The following is a 16471-nucleotide window of genomic DNA, read 5'->3' as shown; positions in this document are numbered from 1 at the left end:
AGTCCTTTAAGTGAATCAGTTCCTCTCCATTGCTGATTTTTGGAAATTAGCTCACCCAGTGTATTATCTGTTTGTCAGTATATTAAGCTAATCATGTTAGCCTCACAGTAGTATAGAAACTATAACCTGAACGCCAACACTTATGTCCTATGTGTTACCTGGTTGTTGCTCTCTAAGCTTTAAACCAGTCTCGGTGTTTGTCTTGGCTTTGTCTCTGGTCACTGTTTGCACATTTCGGAACTCCGACCCCGTCCTCTCCTCTCTGCAGGAGCGTCACGGATACTGTCGGGCTTTAATTGAACCCAGATTGAGAAACAGCATTAACCCAGCCCCCTTTCCTCCCCCTCTGTGTTCATATACCGGCATGCACGCGCCCTGCAGTGGATTTTGGTCCGAGGGAAAACCTTCTGCAAGTTAATCTGTAACCACTGAGACACTTTAACAACTTTAACAGACAGCAGCATGGCCGGACTCAAGGTAAGGCCGCGTTTTCTCCATTCTCCAAAGTGTTTAATACTTGTTTCTAACATGCAAAGTTTAGGAGTCATCATCAATAACAGAGCAGAGCGCCTGGCTGAAGGGCGGCGGTGCCTCCAGCCAATCAGAGCGTAGCATTCAGCAGCTGCCCAGATGTAGTCCCAGCTTTACAGAACAACAATGTTTCAGTGGGAAACCCTCATAACCAAATATATAATATATTTATACATGCATGTTTTTGAGCAATATCCATTTACACCGTTGGCATGGCTCTTCTTTGCACGTTTCCAAGTGTTTTTAAAATGAACGTGACAAAACGTTATTTTGACCGAGAGTTTGCGTGATTTCAAACTTTTGTGTCTTACTTTATATTAATGCCAGTCTTGCAAATTTAAGTTGACTTAAACATATCACGAGGAGCAAACTCGAAAGCGTTGTTACGCACGGAGCCATGGCACGTGAACGCGCACATATGGAACCCATCCGTGCCTGCTGTGTGTTTTCTTCAGACTAACAATGACTCAGCAAGATTTCTTTACGTCTTTCTTTAAGTTCCCCTGTGTTTAATGGAAGACTCCAGCCATGGCAGTGCAGGCGGATAGTAATAATCCTGTCATAATTGCAATATTGATCATAGAGCACTGTGGAGGATGTCAGCGTAATTAGTCTGTCTCTGTATCACAATAACACAAAAATAATGGATGACTGCAAGGGGGGAAATTTGGCATAACTGCAGTTTGTTTTATCATAGATCTAATGTGAATCAATATGACAACAATTAAGAAAAAGACAAGTCTTAATGACAAGCCTTCACATTTAATTATAAGCAGCATGAACACATTTATCCTGCATTACAATGAAGCCGCATGGTGTTTACATGGGGTTCTTCTCTTTTTTCACTTTCATCTTGAATATCTCTTGCAGTACATGAGTGGGTTCGGGAACGACTTGTCTTCTGAAGACCCTCGCTGTCCTGGATCTCTTCCTGAGGGACAGGTAACACACACATCTACACAAACACACTATGTGTCAGTCATCAAAGGGATTACAAAGACATTGATGATTGTATGATCTCTACAGAACAATCCTCAGGTGTGTCCGTACGGCCTCTACGCTGAGCAGCTCTCCGGCTCGGCCTTCACTTGCCCCCGGCCGGCCAATAAGAGGAGGTGTTCACTTGTTAGCTGTCCTCCCCACTTGAAATCCAAATGAAGGTTAGACAGAGGGAATAACTCAACATGCGTTTCTTTTTCTTCCTCCAGCTGGTTTTACCGTATCTTGCCATCTGTCAAACACAAGCCTTTCACCGCCGTGCCTTGTGGGAATCTGACAGAGAACTGGAACGAGGTGGAGCCTGACCCCAACCAGGTACAAAAAAGCCCAAATGAAGACTTACTGCTTGTATGTCAGAGAAACTGTGAAACATACTCTATAGAATAACACATTCACAACTCAATTAACTAATTATGTTTAGAACATCTCGAGGCTGCTAGCTGCATATTTTCCCAATATGAGAAAGGTCTTTTAAGTCTGTGCAAAAAAAGCTATTCATCTCTTGTTGCATCAAAGTGTTTTACTTCAATTTCATTTGATGTGTTCTGTTTGGTGTTCTTTGATAAGATTTGATGGATATTTTTGCCAGTTTAAGCAAGGAAAGCCACACATTTATATCCAAATGTTGCTTAACTCATACTGGTGCACACACATGATACAAGAGACCAGCTTTTCTAACAAATCCCCTCCCACTTTAACCAGATAGACGGCTAATAGGAAGCAGATGTACATACATAAGAAGCTATACTGAATAAATAACTCTGAGGTTCCTCTCACAGATGCGATGGCTGCCGTTCACCATCCCCAAATCTACGGAGAAGAAAGTGGACTTTGTGGCTGTGAGCTCAACGTGTTTTTTCCCCACATATTACTTTACAATTAAAGTTCTTTAGTTTGCTAATCTGGATTTCTACCTGTTGCAGGGTCTGCACACTGTCTGTGGAGCTGGAGATGCCAAATCCCGCAACGGCATCGGCATCCATATGTTCACCTGCAACACCTCCATGGGTGACAGGTGAGACTACATATGCATTTCCACAGATCAAATACTTTGCTTTGAAGATGAATTCCAAGCTCACTCTTTAGATATTTTCTTGTTGCAGGTGCTTCAACAACTCAGACGGAGACTTTCTGATTGGTGAGGAAGAGACTTGTTGATGTTTTCACTGTCACCTACTGCAAGAAGAACAATGATAGCCCAATTCTCAGCTTTTCTTTTCCTTCAAATGTTCTGTTTGTGTCTCTAGTCCCGCAGCAGGGTGAGATCTTGATCACCACAGAGTTTGGGAAGATAATGGTCGAGCCGAACGAGATCTGTGTCATCCAGGTGAGATCTATGTTTTTCATCTCCGGTGCCTCGGTGTCTTCCATTCACAGCCCAGTTACCATATTTCTCTATTTTTCTACAGAAGCCTTCAAAATAAATAACCCCAAAGTCCTCCCAGCGATTAATAACAGAACTAAACATCCTTTCACTTCTTATGTGTTTCGTCCAGCAAGGGATGCGCTTCAGTGTGGATGTGTTCGGAGAAACCCGAGGATACATACTGGAGGTGTACGGAGCACACTATGAACTCCCTGACCTGGGACCTATAGGTGTGTGTTTGCACGATGTCTCTGAGTTTAAATACAGACAACATTCAATACCATAGTACTTTATTGTCAGATCCAGTCTAAAATTGTTCTACAATCACAGCAGCTCCATGTGCAACATCAACAGGGCGTTATATTTAACACAAGACACAAGACATCAGACATTTACCATGACATAACAATCACTGGAGACTATAATTTTCAAGACTCTTCAATGTACATTTGATTTTGAATTAAACTCCACATGTAGTTTTAGGATAGACTCCAGTCTAACCTTATTCAATCGTGGTACCCTGCACATCTGTAAAAAAATAAGCATGTTGGCATTGTGAGCATGGTAGCGTCCTGACGTTAGCATTTAGCTCTCTAAGTGCTACTCTGACAGCCTCACAGAGATGCTAGCGTGTGTATATAGATTTCAAGTTTTTGGCTTGTGTGTGTTTCAAGGATTCAAAGGCTTCATTGTCATATGCACAATCACTTTAGCATAGTTTGGATGATGAAGTCCCGTGCAACATACAGAGCATTAAAGTGACATGATGGTGCACATGTATGACTGTGCATGTTTGTTCTGCAGGAGCCAATGGTCTGGCCAACCCTCGAGACTTCCTGTGTCCAGTTGCTTGGTACGAGGATCGTGAGGTGGCCACAGGTTACACCGTCATCAATAAGTACCAAGGGAAGCTCTTTGCATGCAAACAGGTGTGTGTTTTTGTCCCCTTGCAGTGTGTGTGAGTCAGTACATTGACACATTTGGCATACTTGGCCTATTTAGGTTTGCATTTGCTTCAGTAAACACCATCGAACCGCAACAATGACTAACAGGAAGCTGTCCAAGTGAAGCATGTGATCCATTAGCTGCTGCTGCCATCCCTGATGGTTTAATATCGAAGTGTGTGCTGTTATCCTTTCAGCGGGTTTCCGCCTCGACTCCCTTATGAGCCTTAATCACTCGTAATTAGTTAAGGCATTTTGGAGTTACAGACGTGTGCCTGTGAGGCTTTGCTTTGTCGGAAAAACCTTTCCCAAGTTAAGCATTAATTTCCCCGCATTTCACTCAGGGAATGATCCCGCCCCTCCCTGAATGTCCTGTTGGGCGCATAATTGGATCGACACATAACGTGTGACAGGAGTTTTTTTTTGCAGAGACAGGGAAGAGGCGGGAGGAGAGGTTTGGGGGGGTTGTAACCGTGGAAACCATGTCAAACCACACTGTTATTATTCATTGTATGAATTACACAAGGGCGAGACGCCGCTTTCTGTAGCAAAACAAACATTTTTCCATCTCTGCTGCCTCGTATGGAGAATACGCCCCCTGTTCGGTGCTGGGGGTCAGAGGTGACGGCTGCACCTGAAACTCTCTTCCTGGGGTCCCCTAGCCGAGGGACTGAGGCTGCAGGGGTGAGAGAATAAGGTGGGGGGTGGCGCCGGCCTCATCTGGGGGAAGATGCTGCTGCTCTCGTCTGATCCTGCTGCTTTGTTCCCCCGCAGAGTGCTGAAATTGCTCAAATTAACTTATTATTTGCCTGACTGGGCCAATATGTTTGTGTTTTGAGTGCATGTGTGTGCCATTTCCCCCCCCCCCCCTTCATTTTAATCGAATCCAGGGGAGTTACTACGGATTAATGTCCAAGAGATTAGGCCTTTTTGTACGGCAGGGACCGTGTGATTTCCTTTCCTTCCTTCCTTTTATGTCTTGGTTAAATCATTTACATATGCACATGTTAGTGTATGCACATGTGTTTTAATGTGTGTGTGTGTGTGTGTGTGTGTGTGTGTGTGTGTGTGTGTGTGTGTGTGTGTGTGTGTGTGTGTGTGTGTGTGTGTGTGTGTGTTAGCTGTTGATGTGTGTGAGGAGCACGCAGGTCACTCAGGAGGCAGCTTGAGTTGTAATGAACTATATTGATTTTTAAAGCTGCTGTTCAATGTCTTTTTCGCGGTGGCATTATCAGAACAGAGAAACTATATGAAATTGCTGTGGTTTTAACAATCAAGACTAGAAAAAAAAAAATCTCTGCACCCACTGTAACTGCTCTCCTCCCCCCATAACTGCGCCGCCATGAGCGTCAAAATGCTCAAAGTTTGGGAAAGTTTGATTGTGAAGCCAATTACCCCATAATACCTGGAGCCTGGTATTACAAAGAACAGGGGGAATGAAAGAGAAGAAAGAAGCACACCCTCTTTCACAATCAACCCTTTTCATTACCACCAGTTTTCTCTCTTTATGTCAAGAAGTGCTCTCTCTGGGAATTTAAGATTACAAAGACATTATTCATTATTCCTTTTTCCTTGTGAAAAGCTCAATTTAAAGTCCTTTGTGTGTGTTGCCTGGGCAGACTCGTCTTATTTGTTTGCCTCTGTGCTCTGCATGTAGGATTTCTCTCCGTTCAATGTAGTGGCTTGGCATGGCAACTACACGCCGTACAAATACAACCTGCAGAACTTCATGGTTATCAACGCTGTGGCCTTCGACCATGCGGTGAGGGTCATGTTTGCACACATGCTACTTTTCAAAATACACAACACAAATCAATTCATTTATCCTAGCTTTCAGCCCTGGAAGTAAATTGTGCTCTCAATACTCTACCATGCCCTTATCGTATACTGATCTTCTTCTAGGATCCGTCTATCTTCACCGTGCTGACCGCCAAGTCCACGCGTCCTGGTGTGGCCATTGCTGACTTTGTCATCTTCCCGCCTCGCTGGGGTGTGGCTGACAACACCTTCCGTCCACCGTACTATCATCGTAAGACCCCAATAACACACACACACACACACACACACACACACACACACACACACACACACACACACACACACACACACACACACACACACACACACACACACACACACACACACACACACAAACACCTTGATTCATCTCTAAAGTGGCTTGCATTTTGCAGCGGAGGAGGAAAACATTGTTGAGAAATAGCTCGGTTTTCTAATAAAAACTCTGGGGAATGTCCAGAGAATCAGGTCCAGAGATGTAATGCATGTAGTACACAACGGGAGATTGCCCATGTTAGAGGGACAATCTTGCTTTCTGGAAAAACTCTGTTTGGTTTTGGTTGATGTGTTGTTTTCAAGTCAAATAGAATTATGTCAAGTGAAGCTCATGTTAGCTTATCATGAAAGGAAACTAACCTGTCCCATTTACTCAACCAGAGTCAGGTCAGCAGGGGATTTGACTCTCTTCAGGCCCCTCCACAGCACCTTTTGTCTGTTTCCACCACAGATCTATAAGGCCATCTAGTGGAAGTCAGTGCCTCTGATACTGGAAACTGAGCCTGTGTTACAGCTCCTCCTGCCTGTCCCTTTAGGTAACTGCATGAGTGAGTTCATGGGTCTGATCAAAGGCCACTATGAAGCCAAAGAAGAGGGCTTCCAACCTGGGGGGGGAAGCCTGCACAGCATGATGACTCCCCACGGCCCTGATGCCGGGTGCTTCGAGAAGAACAGCAGCTCCGAGCTCAGACCTGAGAGGGTGGCCGAGGGCACCATGGTAAAAACGTTATTTATTTTTGATGCACGTGAAGTTTTAGGGAAGACTGGGAAGCATCATTAATTATCTGTGTCATGCATTCTTTCTCCTGCAGGCGTTCATGTTTGAGTCCTCCTTCAGCATGGCCGTCACAAAGTGGGGTTTAGAAACATGCCAGAGACTGGACAAGAGCTACTACCACTGCTGGGAATCTCTGCGCAGCCACTTCAATCCCAACTGGAAGCCCAGCAAACAGTAGGAGAAGAAAGAAGGAATCCAAACCCAATATAGGATAGTTTAGTATATTTTATACATAGAGAAACATTATAATTTGACCTTAATATAATCTAATGTTTCTGAAACGTGGCTTTCTTTTTCTGAAGAAATTCAGTTGTTTATTCCATGCAGACTAGATTGGAGTTCCACAATAAAGATTAAACAAAGATTTGCTGTTCGTCATGTTTAGAAATAAACACAAACTAGGCTGCAGAAATAGTTTCTGCACATGCTGAACATGTGTCCTGCTTTACTAGTTCATGGTGCATGCATAAGGGATCATTTCACTTCACCTGGGCAGACGTTAATGTATGTTGCAAGAGATTTTAGCAGGTGCTCTTGAACTCAACAGTATATTGACTCTGTTTAAAACCCCGGTGACTACCGTATTTTCCCCACCTTTAACTCACCAATCAAAACCACACGACTGTTTTTGACAATATAATTTTATTCAGTTAATATTAATTACACACACACTGGCATCACTAGAACAGGAAGGTCTCATGATGACAGACAGAACCTGCGTTCGAACTTTCCAGCTTTAATATCCGCCTCCTTCTTGTCCTGTAAAACACACGACACACACACGGGAGGGGTTAATGCTGTTTCCATGGCAATGAAAGTCATGTCACGCTCTTCACCTTGCAGACATTTTCTCAAAAGCATGTTTTATGAGCGAGCGTTTTGTGATTGTCGAGCAGCTTTTTTCCTCCCAGCGGAAAGAGGAAGCGAATTTGAAGCTCAGCAGTCTGACAATTGCACAAAATTCTCCCTCGAATTTATATCGGTGAGGATTTAGAGGCTGAATCTCCATGACAATAAAGCATTTGATTCAAATATGAATGGCACTGTGACAAAATAGACATCCGGATCAACTGTGCACCTACATAGAGAAACAATGAGTCCCGATCCTCCGCTGAAGTCTTTCAAAGCCATGATGCCTTCCAAAAATTGAACGATTATTTAAGGCTAAATTATTTTTTCTAAAAGTCATTTTCAGTGTCTTAAATTTGGAAGTACTGCATGGTAGAATTACCTCACGTTCGAATGCCGATACTGTGTTCACTGGATTATATAAAGTGAAATCACTAGTGCTTTGACCTCCAGCTTGGCTCTAAAGCAACACATGTTGGGAATAAATTATTAGTCTGTTCTATTTTGGATTTATCTTCAAAGAGACTGAAACTGTGAATAGATGATGAATAATAATATATGTGCCCATGTTTGATGTATTTCTGGATCTGTGTACAGACATAAAAACATGCCACTCAATCAGTAGTCCATGGACTTAAATTATGGATGGTGTAGTTATTAAACAAGGAGCAGGAGGTGGTGTAGTGAGTGCATGGTGTCTCATACCCTGTCTGTCTTGAAGACGTAGTAAAGGGCAAAGATAGGCACCACTCCAAACATGAGCCCCATCAGAGAGGTCTTGAATGTGGGCTTGAAGTAAGGGTAGGGGTGCCCCCGGGCGTACGACCAGCGATTCAGGGCCTGGTCCTCCTGTAAACACACAGGTAAGCAATTCCATTTTAATCATCGCCCTGTACAAAGTCTTTGCATTTGAGAAAAAACAAAAGGCAAAGTGTATTTAATATGTATTACTACTGCAAATAGATGTTTCCTTTAACAAAAGTATAAAAGACAATATGTTGAGACAGTTTCAGCAGTAGTAAACCAAACTGAGTAATTCCATCTTTAGTAGTTTCATATCTCTGTTGTTAGGAAGGACATACCTCGACCCTGCAACTGTCAATTACATGCAGTCAGCTGCTTTAATTACAGTTTGATTGAAGCAGCTGGTGGTGGAGCAGCATGGACATCGGAATCGGATAGGTGAGTCACATGTATGTATGTTAATTGATGTTTGACTTTGCTTAATTGTCTTTCTCTATATAGCAACGCTAACACTTGGATTATTAAGACGTAAACACAGCAGACAATACAAGGTATAACATCGCTTAAGAATAGCTTTGACTTGGCAAATGAGTTGCATGTGTCAAAAATAAACCTGGTTCTGGTTCTGATGTTAGCATGTAGCCACTTGAGTAACCATACATACACCCACAGATTGTTAACAGTCCTCCAGATTGTACATGTTCTATTGTGCAAATAAATCTCGAAGTGTACACTCAGTTTGTAAATGACGCCTATGGTTAACACACATTAATATGCAAAACTCAACAAAGTTATTGGAGCCAAAGAATATGTATTTGTTGCAGTTCTGAGTGCATGCTAACGTTAGCATGTAGCCACTTCCAAGGGTAACACTTACAATGAGGGCCTTTCTGTGCGGGTCGTTGAGCTGAGTCTGGAACTGGCGCTTCAGGTTGGACCGCAGAGCCGCCCTCTCCTCTTCGGCCCGTCGGTGCTCCAGAGAGAGGTTAAAATACTCGTTTGGGTCCAGTGTTTTTGGCCGAGAAGCCAAGGGCGCCTCCTTGTAGTCCGCCATGTTTGTGGACGGTGGAGCGAACGTGATCTGGCGAAATCTCGCGTTGAGAACAGGTGTGAAAGAAATGTCAAATATTTTTCGTATGGGAAAACACCAGAGGGGATTAAAATAACGATATCTACTTATATCTAGTGATAAGAATAACAATTATTAAACAAATTACAAGGAATTGGTTAGAAGATAATAACAAGTTTAACTCAAAATGGAAGAATCTAGTAAATAAGTTGTAGGGAATGGAGAAAAAGCCATGAAAATCAGAAAACAAGTTAAAATATTTAATGAAAGTTGGGAAAATGGGTAAATTATACATTTTTATATAGTTAATTTATGTATCTATCAATCAATTTGATATGCATGCCTTGTAATGAAATAATTCATTAAAATGCAAAAAACCCAACCCTACTCTGGTATTTTTATAGAGCTTTTACTGATGCTCAAAGACGCTTTCCAAGCAGGTAAAGAACAATCAAAATGTATGTATATATATATATATATATATATATATATGCATTTGTTTATGTAACAGCGCGTGTAACGGTGTTTTTTTCATGGTCCCCCATAAAACGGATACAAAATATATTACAGTTATTCAAATTATTAAAAAAAGAATGCAAAATAGAGCCTCGCGATACAGGGAAAAAAGAGACTGAAGAGGACCATGTTGTGATGCGTTAAAAACTATGCCAGGATCGTCACCATAGCAACTCCAAACAGTCTCAAATGAAACAATGAGCGCAGCGAAGAAAGTCAAAGGAAAGGACCCTCTGTCTGAAAGTGAGGATGGCTTTCAGTATGAAGAGGTTTCTCTGGAGGATGACTGGAGTCTCACGGAAGGAGAGGAGGATTTGGAGGCGACGGTGAAAGCGATCCAGGAACGGGTAGAGGCACGGCGAACAGCACCCTCCAGCCCGCACAAACAGGAGGCCGTGGATGACTTTTTACGCACCTTCCTCTTCCACAACGGCATGACAGAAACACTTGACTGCTTCCAGACTGAGTGGACCGAGATGGTGCAAAGAGGGCTGGTGGATGCAGAGCAAATCGGTGTGGTGCCAGAGGTGTACACCGAGAACCAGAGTCTGCACGGCGACCTGGAGACTGCTCGGCGGGAGATGGACGAGTACAGGCGGGCAGCCGCTGCAGGAGCACAGACCCTGGAGAGGGTGCAGAGAAACAGAGACTACCACAGGTTGCGGTACAAGCGTGTGGTGCAGGAGAAAAACCGGCTCATAGAGGAGATGAGGAAGCTCACAGTGCAGTGTAACAACTACGAGCCCGAGGTTAAGCGGATGAATGAGAAATACCAGGCGGTGTTAAAGCAGACCATGCTGTTGGCTTTGGAGAAGGACAAGGCTTTGGGAGAGGAAGGAGCAGGGAACAGGAGGAGAGACCCGACCAAAACCTCCATCACATGCAAAGAGTTCATGGACTCAGACTAGGTGAAGTCCCTGCAGGAGAATCGATCGAAACACGACTTCACCCATGCATCATATTGCCGGCCGTTTTTAAACTAAACTGTTTTTGTTTTTTCTTACAACAGTTCAGTAGGATTGTAGTCATTGGTATGTTGCCTTGCTTCTTTTCCATACATTAATGTGAAAATACAATGAAATGTCAAGATAAATCAAGGAAAACAAAATTTCTCATTTATTTTCTTTATTTATACATTTTTTAACACACTATTTGTTTATACTGCATAAATCATGTTGTGAAAGTTTGCATTGCATAGAATATCCACAAGAGGGCAGTCTCTAGCAAGCCTAGCTTTACTCCCACAGAGTGAATATGAAATACAACTTCATTTTACACCAGAAAAGAGTCGTTTGTAACAGCAGGAGGCAGGAGGCAGGAATCTGCTGAGCTGCACTCGAAGATAAACCAGAAAAGTAGCCGTGTCACCTCTGCTCATAGGAGTGCTCATTTCCCCCTTTTTTACAACCACAGCAATGCCTGTCAGCATGGGGTTTGGACGGAAATAAGGCAGGCAGGCAGTACCATTTTACAGCTAATAGTGCAATTTCAACTTTAGGGTCGGGTAGACCGAAAGGGTTCAGGAAAGCCACATAAAATGATGAAAAACATTGGCTGGTGTAAAATTAGGTTGCAAAACAGTGTTAAAATAAGCAGTGTGTTCTGCTCTGTGCACTGGAATCATTTTACAACACTCGCATTAAAGCATGACTTATTTTAGTTTTATATTCTCACACCACGGTCAAGAGATCCTGCTATTGTCACAGTGCAACATCAATGATATTCCTGCAGCTATATTTCGTTTTGTGTGGTTGTTTTCCACCGTGATGCATTTAAGTGAAGCTTAAGTGACACATAGCCTTCATCTCAGTGGCTCTGCAATCGGATCATGCAATATAAAGATATATTTTCTCACACAGATGCTTTATTTCTCCCTCTTCTGTCACTGGATACTTGAGTGTAGAGATGCTGAGGGGGCTCTTTGATCCGGAGAGGCTACAGTACGTGTGACCAAGTGATTTATTGTCCTCTCAGGACCTCTAAACCGCCCTCCGCTCTGCAGTTTGAAACATCCATTTATGACTTCAAAATTCAATATGAGACCACACTCCCGGGCCAACAAGCTCCCTCTACTTAATGTTCAGAGAGAGATTTAGCTCCATATGAAATATTAAAATGTTTCTTCCCTAGCTGTCACCCAACAAACCTTTTGAACTTGGAACTGAACTTTGAGAAGTTTCTGAAATGTGAGCACAATAGCAACCTAAATGTTGTTATTCTCCCCCTCTTCCTCCCCCGCCCCGTCCTTTTTATGTCTTTCTGTCCTCAGAATATTTGGTATTTTTATCAGCGATGCTGACAGACGTTTATTTGGATGCACTCACTGTGCAAAGCTTTTGTCAGATAATAAAGATGTGATGTAGATATGGAGACAGTAACAGACTGAAAGATGGAGCAGGACTGAAAAGGCACAAAGGACTTCTATCAGCCGCCTCTGCTACCTTTGCAGGGTTTAATCACTGCCGGTAATCAGAAGTCGTTTTGTGCTGTTTTGCTCTTTTTTTATGGCGTCTTCATGCGAGGCTGGCTCGGAAAGTGGAAGCATGTTTCTTTTCCGACCACAAACTAAAAGTACTTTTCTCCTTATTCCTCACCAGAGGTCCGTGATGTGGTCAGTAGACTCACAGACAATGACCTAATGTGTTATGCTGCTCTTTGGTACATAATATTTCCAGACTCCATTACTCTGCTGCCCCATAGGAATGTAACTGAGGAATGCATTTCCTTTCCTCACTTTGTTTTTCATCTACAGTATGTAATTAGGCCCGTTTGGAGCCTTTTCTAAATTTCACAAATGGTTACAGAGTCGACGAGGTGGAGGCTGGAGGCAGGCTTGTTATTTCCAGCCATTTTTTTCAACTTCGAAGGCCCATATTACCTTTTCCAGCCAGCCCAGCCCTCCCTCCCACAGACGCTGTCACCGTGATGTCACCATGTGCTGGTAGACTATTATTTTAAAGCCTATAGTTTGGCATTTTGGCCGTCGCCATCCCTTTTTTGGGCCAGAAGTGACACGAGAGGTTGGAGCTAATTACAGCCAAAAACAAATGCTTTTTAGCAAACCAGAATGTTCCAATGAACTTTCAGGGAGAGTACCACGTACCCATGACGCCTTCCCTGCTTTATGGTTTATTTTACCCTAAATGGGACCATTATTTACAAGTGAACATCATGCTGTAATGAAGAAGACCTTACACTCACAATGCTTACTGAGGTTAGGAGTAGGGTCATTTTCACATAGACTTCTATACAATCACACTTCTCTCTTCAACCAGTACTCACCCTCTGCTTGAGTGCATGTTCAGGCATATTGGGTTCACTTCTATTGGTACCAGAGGTTTCCGCTCCATTTATCCCTCAGGTCTGAGGACACCAAGTTGTCTTCCTCTCTGTTTTATAAGAAGTTTTCAACTTTTGTCTCCATCTCCTGCCTCCAATGCCTGGGACTGATTGTGATTCCTCCCATGCCTCCCCCCTCGGCTCCTGTCAGCCCTGTCCACTTCACAGCCCGCTACGACCTTCGTGTCATACCAAAGAGAAAGAGGAATGAGGGTGAAAAGCCTCTCGGCTCGAGCTGAACCAAACCTGCCTCCCGTTCCTTTATCTCTCTGCCTCTGAGCCTCTTTTTCCTGAATCCTCTGTCCTGTGTATACAGCTGAATCACAGCGGGCTTTGTGTTGTAATTGAGATGAATTGCCTTAGCCTAGTTACCTGCCACATATAGGAAGTGTCGGCTCCGTATTCCCACAGATATCTTTTTTAAGAAATGCTGCTTTTCTCAATTCATCATCAATTCTCTCTGCCTTCCATTTCTAATATACACCTATGAAATTTATTCACTCTGTCGGAAAGTATTCCCTTCTTAATAAATCAGCTTTCCACGGACCTATATAGTGAGTATAGGGCCAAACTCAGCAATATTTTCTGCTTTAATGTACTGAGCTGGGCACAGATTGTGGCATTGACTCAGCAGGCATCCATCATCTTCAAGGGGAGCTACGCAGAGGAATTACTCAGAGACAGAACATAGAAAATCTGCTATTTTGCTTTCAGCTTTGTTCATTTCAGCTCTCAGCTTTTACCTAAATGTTTAGATTTTGTTCTGCCGATATTCGCTGCAAAGCCAAAGGGATTTATCTGCTGTGAATGACTAATGGAGATGGATGAGCGTGTCGTCGCTCTTGGAAAACCAACTTTGGTGGAGATTGTAATTGCTTTGCTTGTCTAAGGTTAAGGACAGTCTTAGGAATCCATTTTAAAGGCACTAGTTTAACTCAAAATAGCATGTTGTTAAAGTTTGAACCAACAGGGTCATTTGTATTAGCATAATCACAGCTCAAAAAACTTTGCCTTAAATATGCATTATTTATGACTTATGATCACCTATTGGGGATTGGGGAGTTTTCCACCTGGGAAAGATAGTATTATAAAGTTAAATAGCTTAAAAACTGTTTCTTTGGCAAGTAAAGGTTGAGAGAGCTAACAACGCTTAGCATTGAAATAGCACTTTCTCTATGAAAAGGAATCTTGACCACAGTTCAGGTGAAGAATAACAGGATTATTATTGGTAACTCGGCTGCAACTCTCCCGATTACTCAGTGTGTAGCATCAGTCTTTTGCAGTTTTGGATGCCACGAATAAACTTCGTCTTAAAATAGATTTCGCTAGCGTCTGAGACATTTTGAGTTTAGCTTTTGGTGACACGATGAAGGGTTTGCAGGTGTCAGACTGCCTCTGGACGCGCAGAACAAGGCTTTGTTTATCACGAGAAGCTGACAGATCCTGGAAAAGTCAATGAATTCTGCATTGGCCCGTAAATAAAGCCCCCCCCTCCCTCCGCCGCCTTACACGCTGAAAGGTCAGCAGGTTGATATATGGAGCTGACATCACAACGCTGTTACTGACGACTTACACATATCACGCACGCATCTCTGTTGGCCCGGCTTTCATCAGCCCGCCGGGATGTGACAGTGAGAGGAAGTCCTGACAGGCCGAGAGAGGGAGGCTGCTGACTGGGGGAGGGGATGTGAGGACAGAGAGGAGTGACACGAGGTGAGGGAAGACAGCCAACACCCTGAATCTGATCTGATGGGAAGTGAGAGGAAGAAGAAGAGGAGGAGGAGGAAGATTCAGCCTCAAAGCAGGGTCACAGTCTGAGGTCAACGGGAGAGAAAAGACGAGGAGGACCACAGCAGGAATACTGAGCAGGGAATACCTCATCCTGACAATCACTAATAAATCACTCTTTAACAAAAGGGCTGAGATGCTACGGTATATCTTTGCTTTGCAGACAGTTGTGATGAAGTTAAACTATTCCAGTTGGGGGATAGCCTGGCACTGTGTTCATACAGGGCAATGCGCGAACCCATCTTGGGGAATACTCTTCTCAAAAGAACACTGTAAACTAAATAAGAAGCGATCACTAGCATCTGCAAAGGTTTGTTGGCCTGTGGTTTACACATGGGAGATCAAATGCTTTATTCAGAGAGCTTTAGAGGTGCTGGTAGAAGGATTTTATTCATTTGAATATGCCAACAAGACATAATTCCCACATTGAAGTTGTATTACAGCAAGTATTGCAGCTGCCTCCGTCTCATCCATTGTTTTTATCCATCTTTCTGTTGTAGTTTTTAAGATTTAACCAACTAGCTAGCTTGGTATGAAGCTTGAGGTCCCCATTCTTATTGCTGTCCATTAATCAGTGATGGATTTGTTTTTCTACAATCATAGACTGGTCCTTGATGGTTTGACAGTGTGGAAACGGTTGAAGTTGGACTAGAGGTTTGATTTTAACCCTGTAAGGTTGCTTGTGTTTCAACCAGACTTTTCTTGAGCTGACTTGCATTCTTCCATGTTTTCAGCGACTAACTTTGGTCCATTTTATCCCAAAGCTACAATAAGACACAGTTTCTATTGAACAGGAGTTGTCTTACACATTGTGACGGACGTAAAAGACGGAGTGAAAGGTGTGTCATCACTGTTAACCCCCCAGCTAACCTAGGACTTGTTTGTGACTCTTTCTCCCATGTTGTCTGGGATGCTCCTGTCAATACTTACGTTGTGGTTTCCTCTGCTTAAAAAGGACCGTTACCCACTAACTACACATGAACCTGAGTGAAGCGCTTGGGGAAACTGTGACGTATCTCTTCCCACCACAGTCCTATAGATTGAAGGCCTCCAAATGATTTTGTTCGAGGTGATTATCATCAGCTTTGTTCTGGAGGGGATGACTCAACCCAAAGCACAGCGGAAACAATGCCACACACACCATTACACCACCACACAGACTGAGAGGATCCCCTTTGTGTCGACCACACACCGTGACACTTTGAATCAGATTGAACTTTAATTTAACATTTACATCACCAGGACTGTGTTTATATGGGTGGATTTCTATTTAAGGCATGTCTGTGTAAGGGAGATTGCCTTTAAGGATGGGTCTGTGTGTGAGATGATGACAGGGGAGCGAGTGGTGTTTCTCTTGTTGCCTCTAAATAGGAATAATTGGTCCTCGACGGAGCCCTTTTTCTGACAAATCTGAAAGGCATCCTGTGGTTGTTTGTCACCAATACAACCAGCTAATCCAGGTCATCTGATGGCTG

The 16471-nt window shown here is 43.2% G+C and overlaps 2 protein-coding genes across 2 annotated transcripts; one reads left to right on the top strand and one right to left on the bottom strand.

Annotated features, from left to right (window-relative positions):
• The first annotated feature begins 274 nt into the window (after positions 1-274).
• hgd (homogentisate 1,2-dioxygenase) lies at positions 275-7055 on the top strand. Its single transcript, XM_063874075.1, has 14 exons — positions 275-477; positions 1402-1473; positions 1558-1646; positions 1740-1845; positions 2310-2369; positions 2454-2545; positions 2634-2668; positions 2778-2857; positions 3027-3126; positions 3701-3825; positions 5498-5602; positions 5743-5869; positions 6450-6631; positions 6726-7055. The coding sequence occupies exons 1-14, from the start codon at positions 463-465 to the stop codon at positions 6867-6869; spliced, it is 1332 nt and encodes a 443-aa protein (XP_063730145.1). The 5' UTR covers positions 275-462; the 3' UTR covers positions 6870-7055.
• A 259-nt stretch (positions 7056-7314) lies between these two features.
• Positions 7315-9386, bottom strand: ndufb4 (NADH:ubiquinone oxidoreductase subunit B4). Its single transcript, XM_063874076.1, has 3 exons — positions 9162-9386; positions 8246-8389; positions 7315-7450 (listed from the first exon to the last, which is right to left on the bottom strand). The coding sequence occupies exons 1-3, from the start codon at positions 9336-9338 to the stop codon at positions 7388-7390; spliced, it is 384 nt and encodes a 127-aa protein (XP_063730146.1). The 5' UTR covers positions 9339-9386; the 3' UTR covers positions 7315-7387.
• Between the last annotated feature and the right edge of the window lie 7085 nt (positions 9387-16471).

This window comes from Eleginops maclovinus, chromosome 21 (genome assembly GCF_036324505.1).
Source record: "Eleginops maclovinus isolate JMC-PN-2008 ecotype Puerto Natales chromosome 21, JC_Emac_rtc_rv5, whole genome shotgun sequence".
In the NCBI taxonomy this organism is placed as follows: Eukaryota; Metazoa; Chordata; class Actinopteri; order Perciformes; family Eleginopidae; genus Eleginops; species Eleginops maclovinus.
Note: the sequence above shows the minus strand (reverse complement) of the source record. Positions and strands in the feature narration are given on the sequence as shown.

Bases quoted from the DNA above. Each gene is read 5' to 3' on its own strand.
- ndufb4 (XM_063874076.1), bottom strand. From the start codon at position 9,338: ATGGCGGACTACAAGGAGGCGCCCTTGGCTTCTCGGCCAAAAACACTG. The intron at 8,390-9,161 runs GTAAGTGTTACC...GTGTGTTTACAG, and splicing joins CGCACAGAAAGGCCCTCATT to GAGGACCAGGCCCTGAATCG. The intron at 7,451-8,245 runs GTATGAGACACC...TGTGTTTTACAG, and splicing joins ACGTCTTCAAGACAGACAGG to GACAAGAAGGAGGCGGATAT.
- hgd (XM_063874075.1), top strand. The intron at 1,846-2,309 runs GTACAAAAAAGC...TTCCTCTCACAG, and splicing joins TGGAGCCTGACCCCAACCAG to ATGCGATGGCTGCCGTTCAC. The intron at 2,370-2,453 runs GTGAGCTCAACG...TACCTGTTGCAG, and splicing joins AGAAAGTGGACTTTGTGGCT to GGTCTGCACACTGTCTGTGG.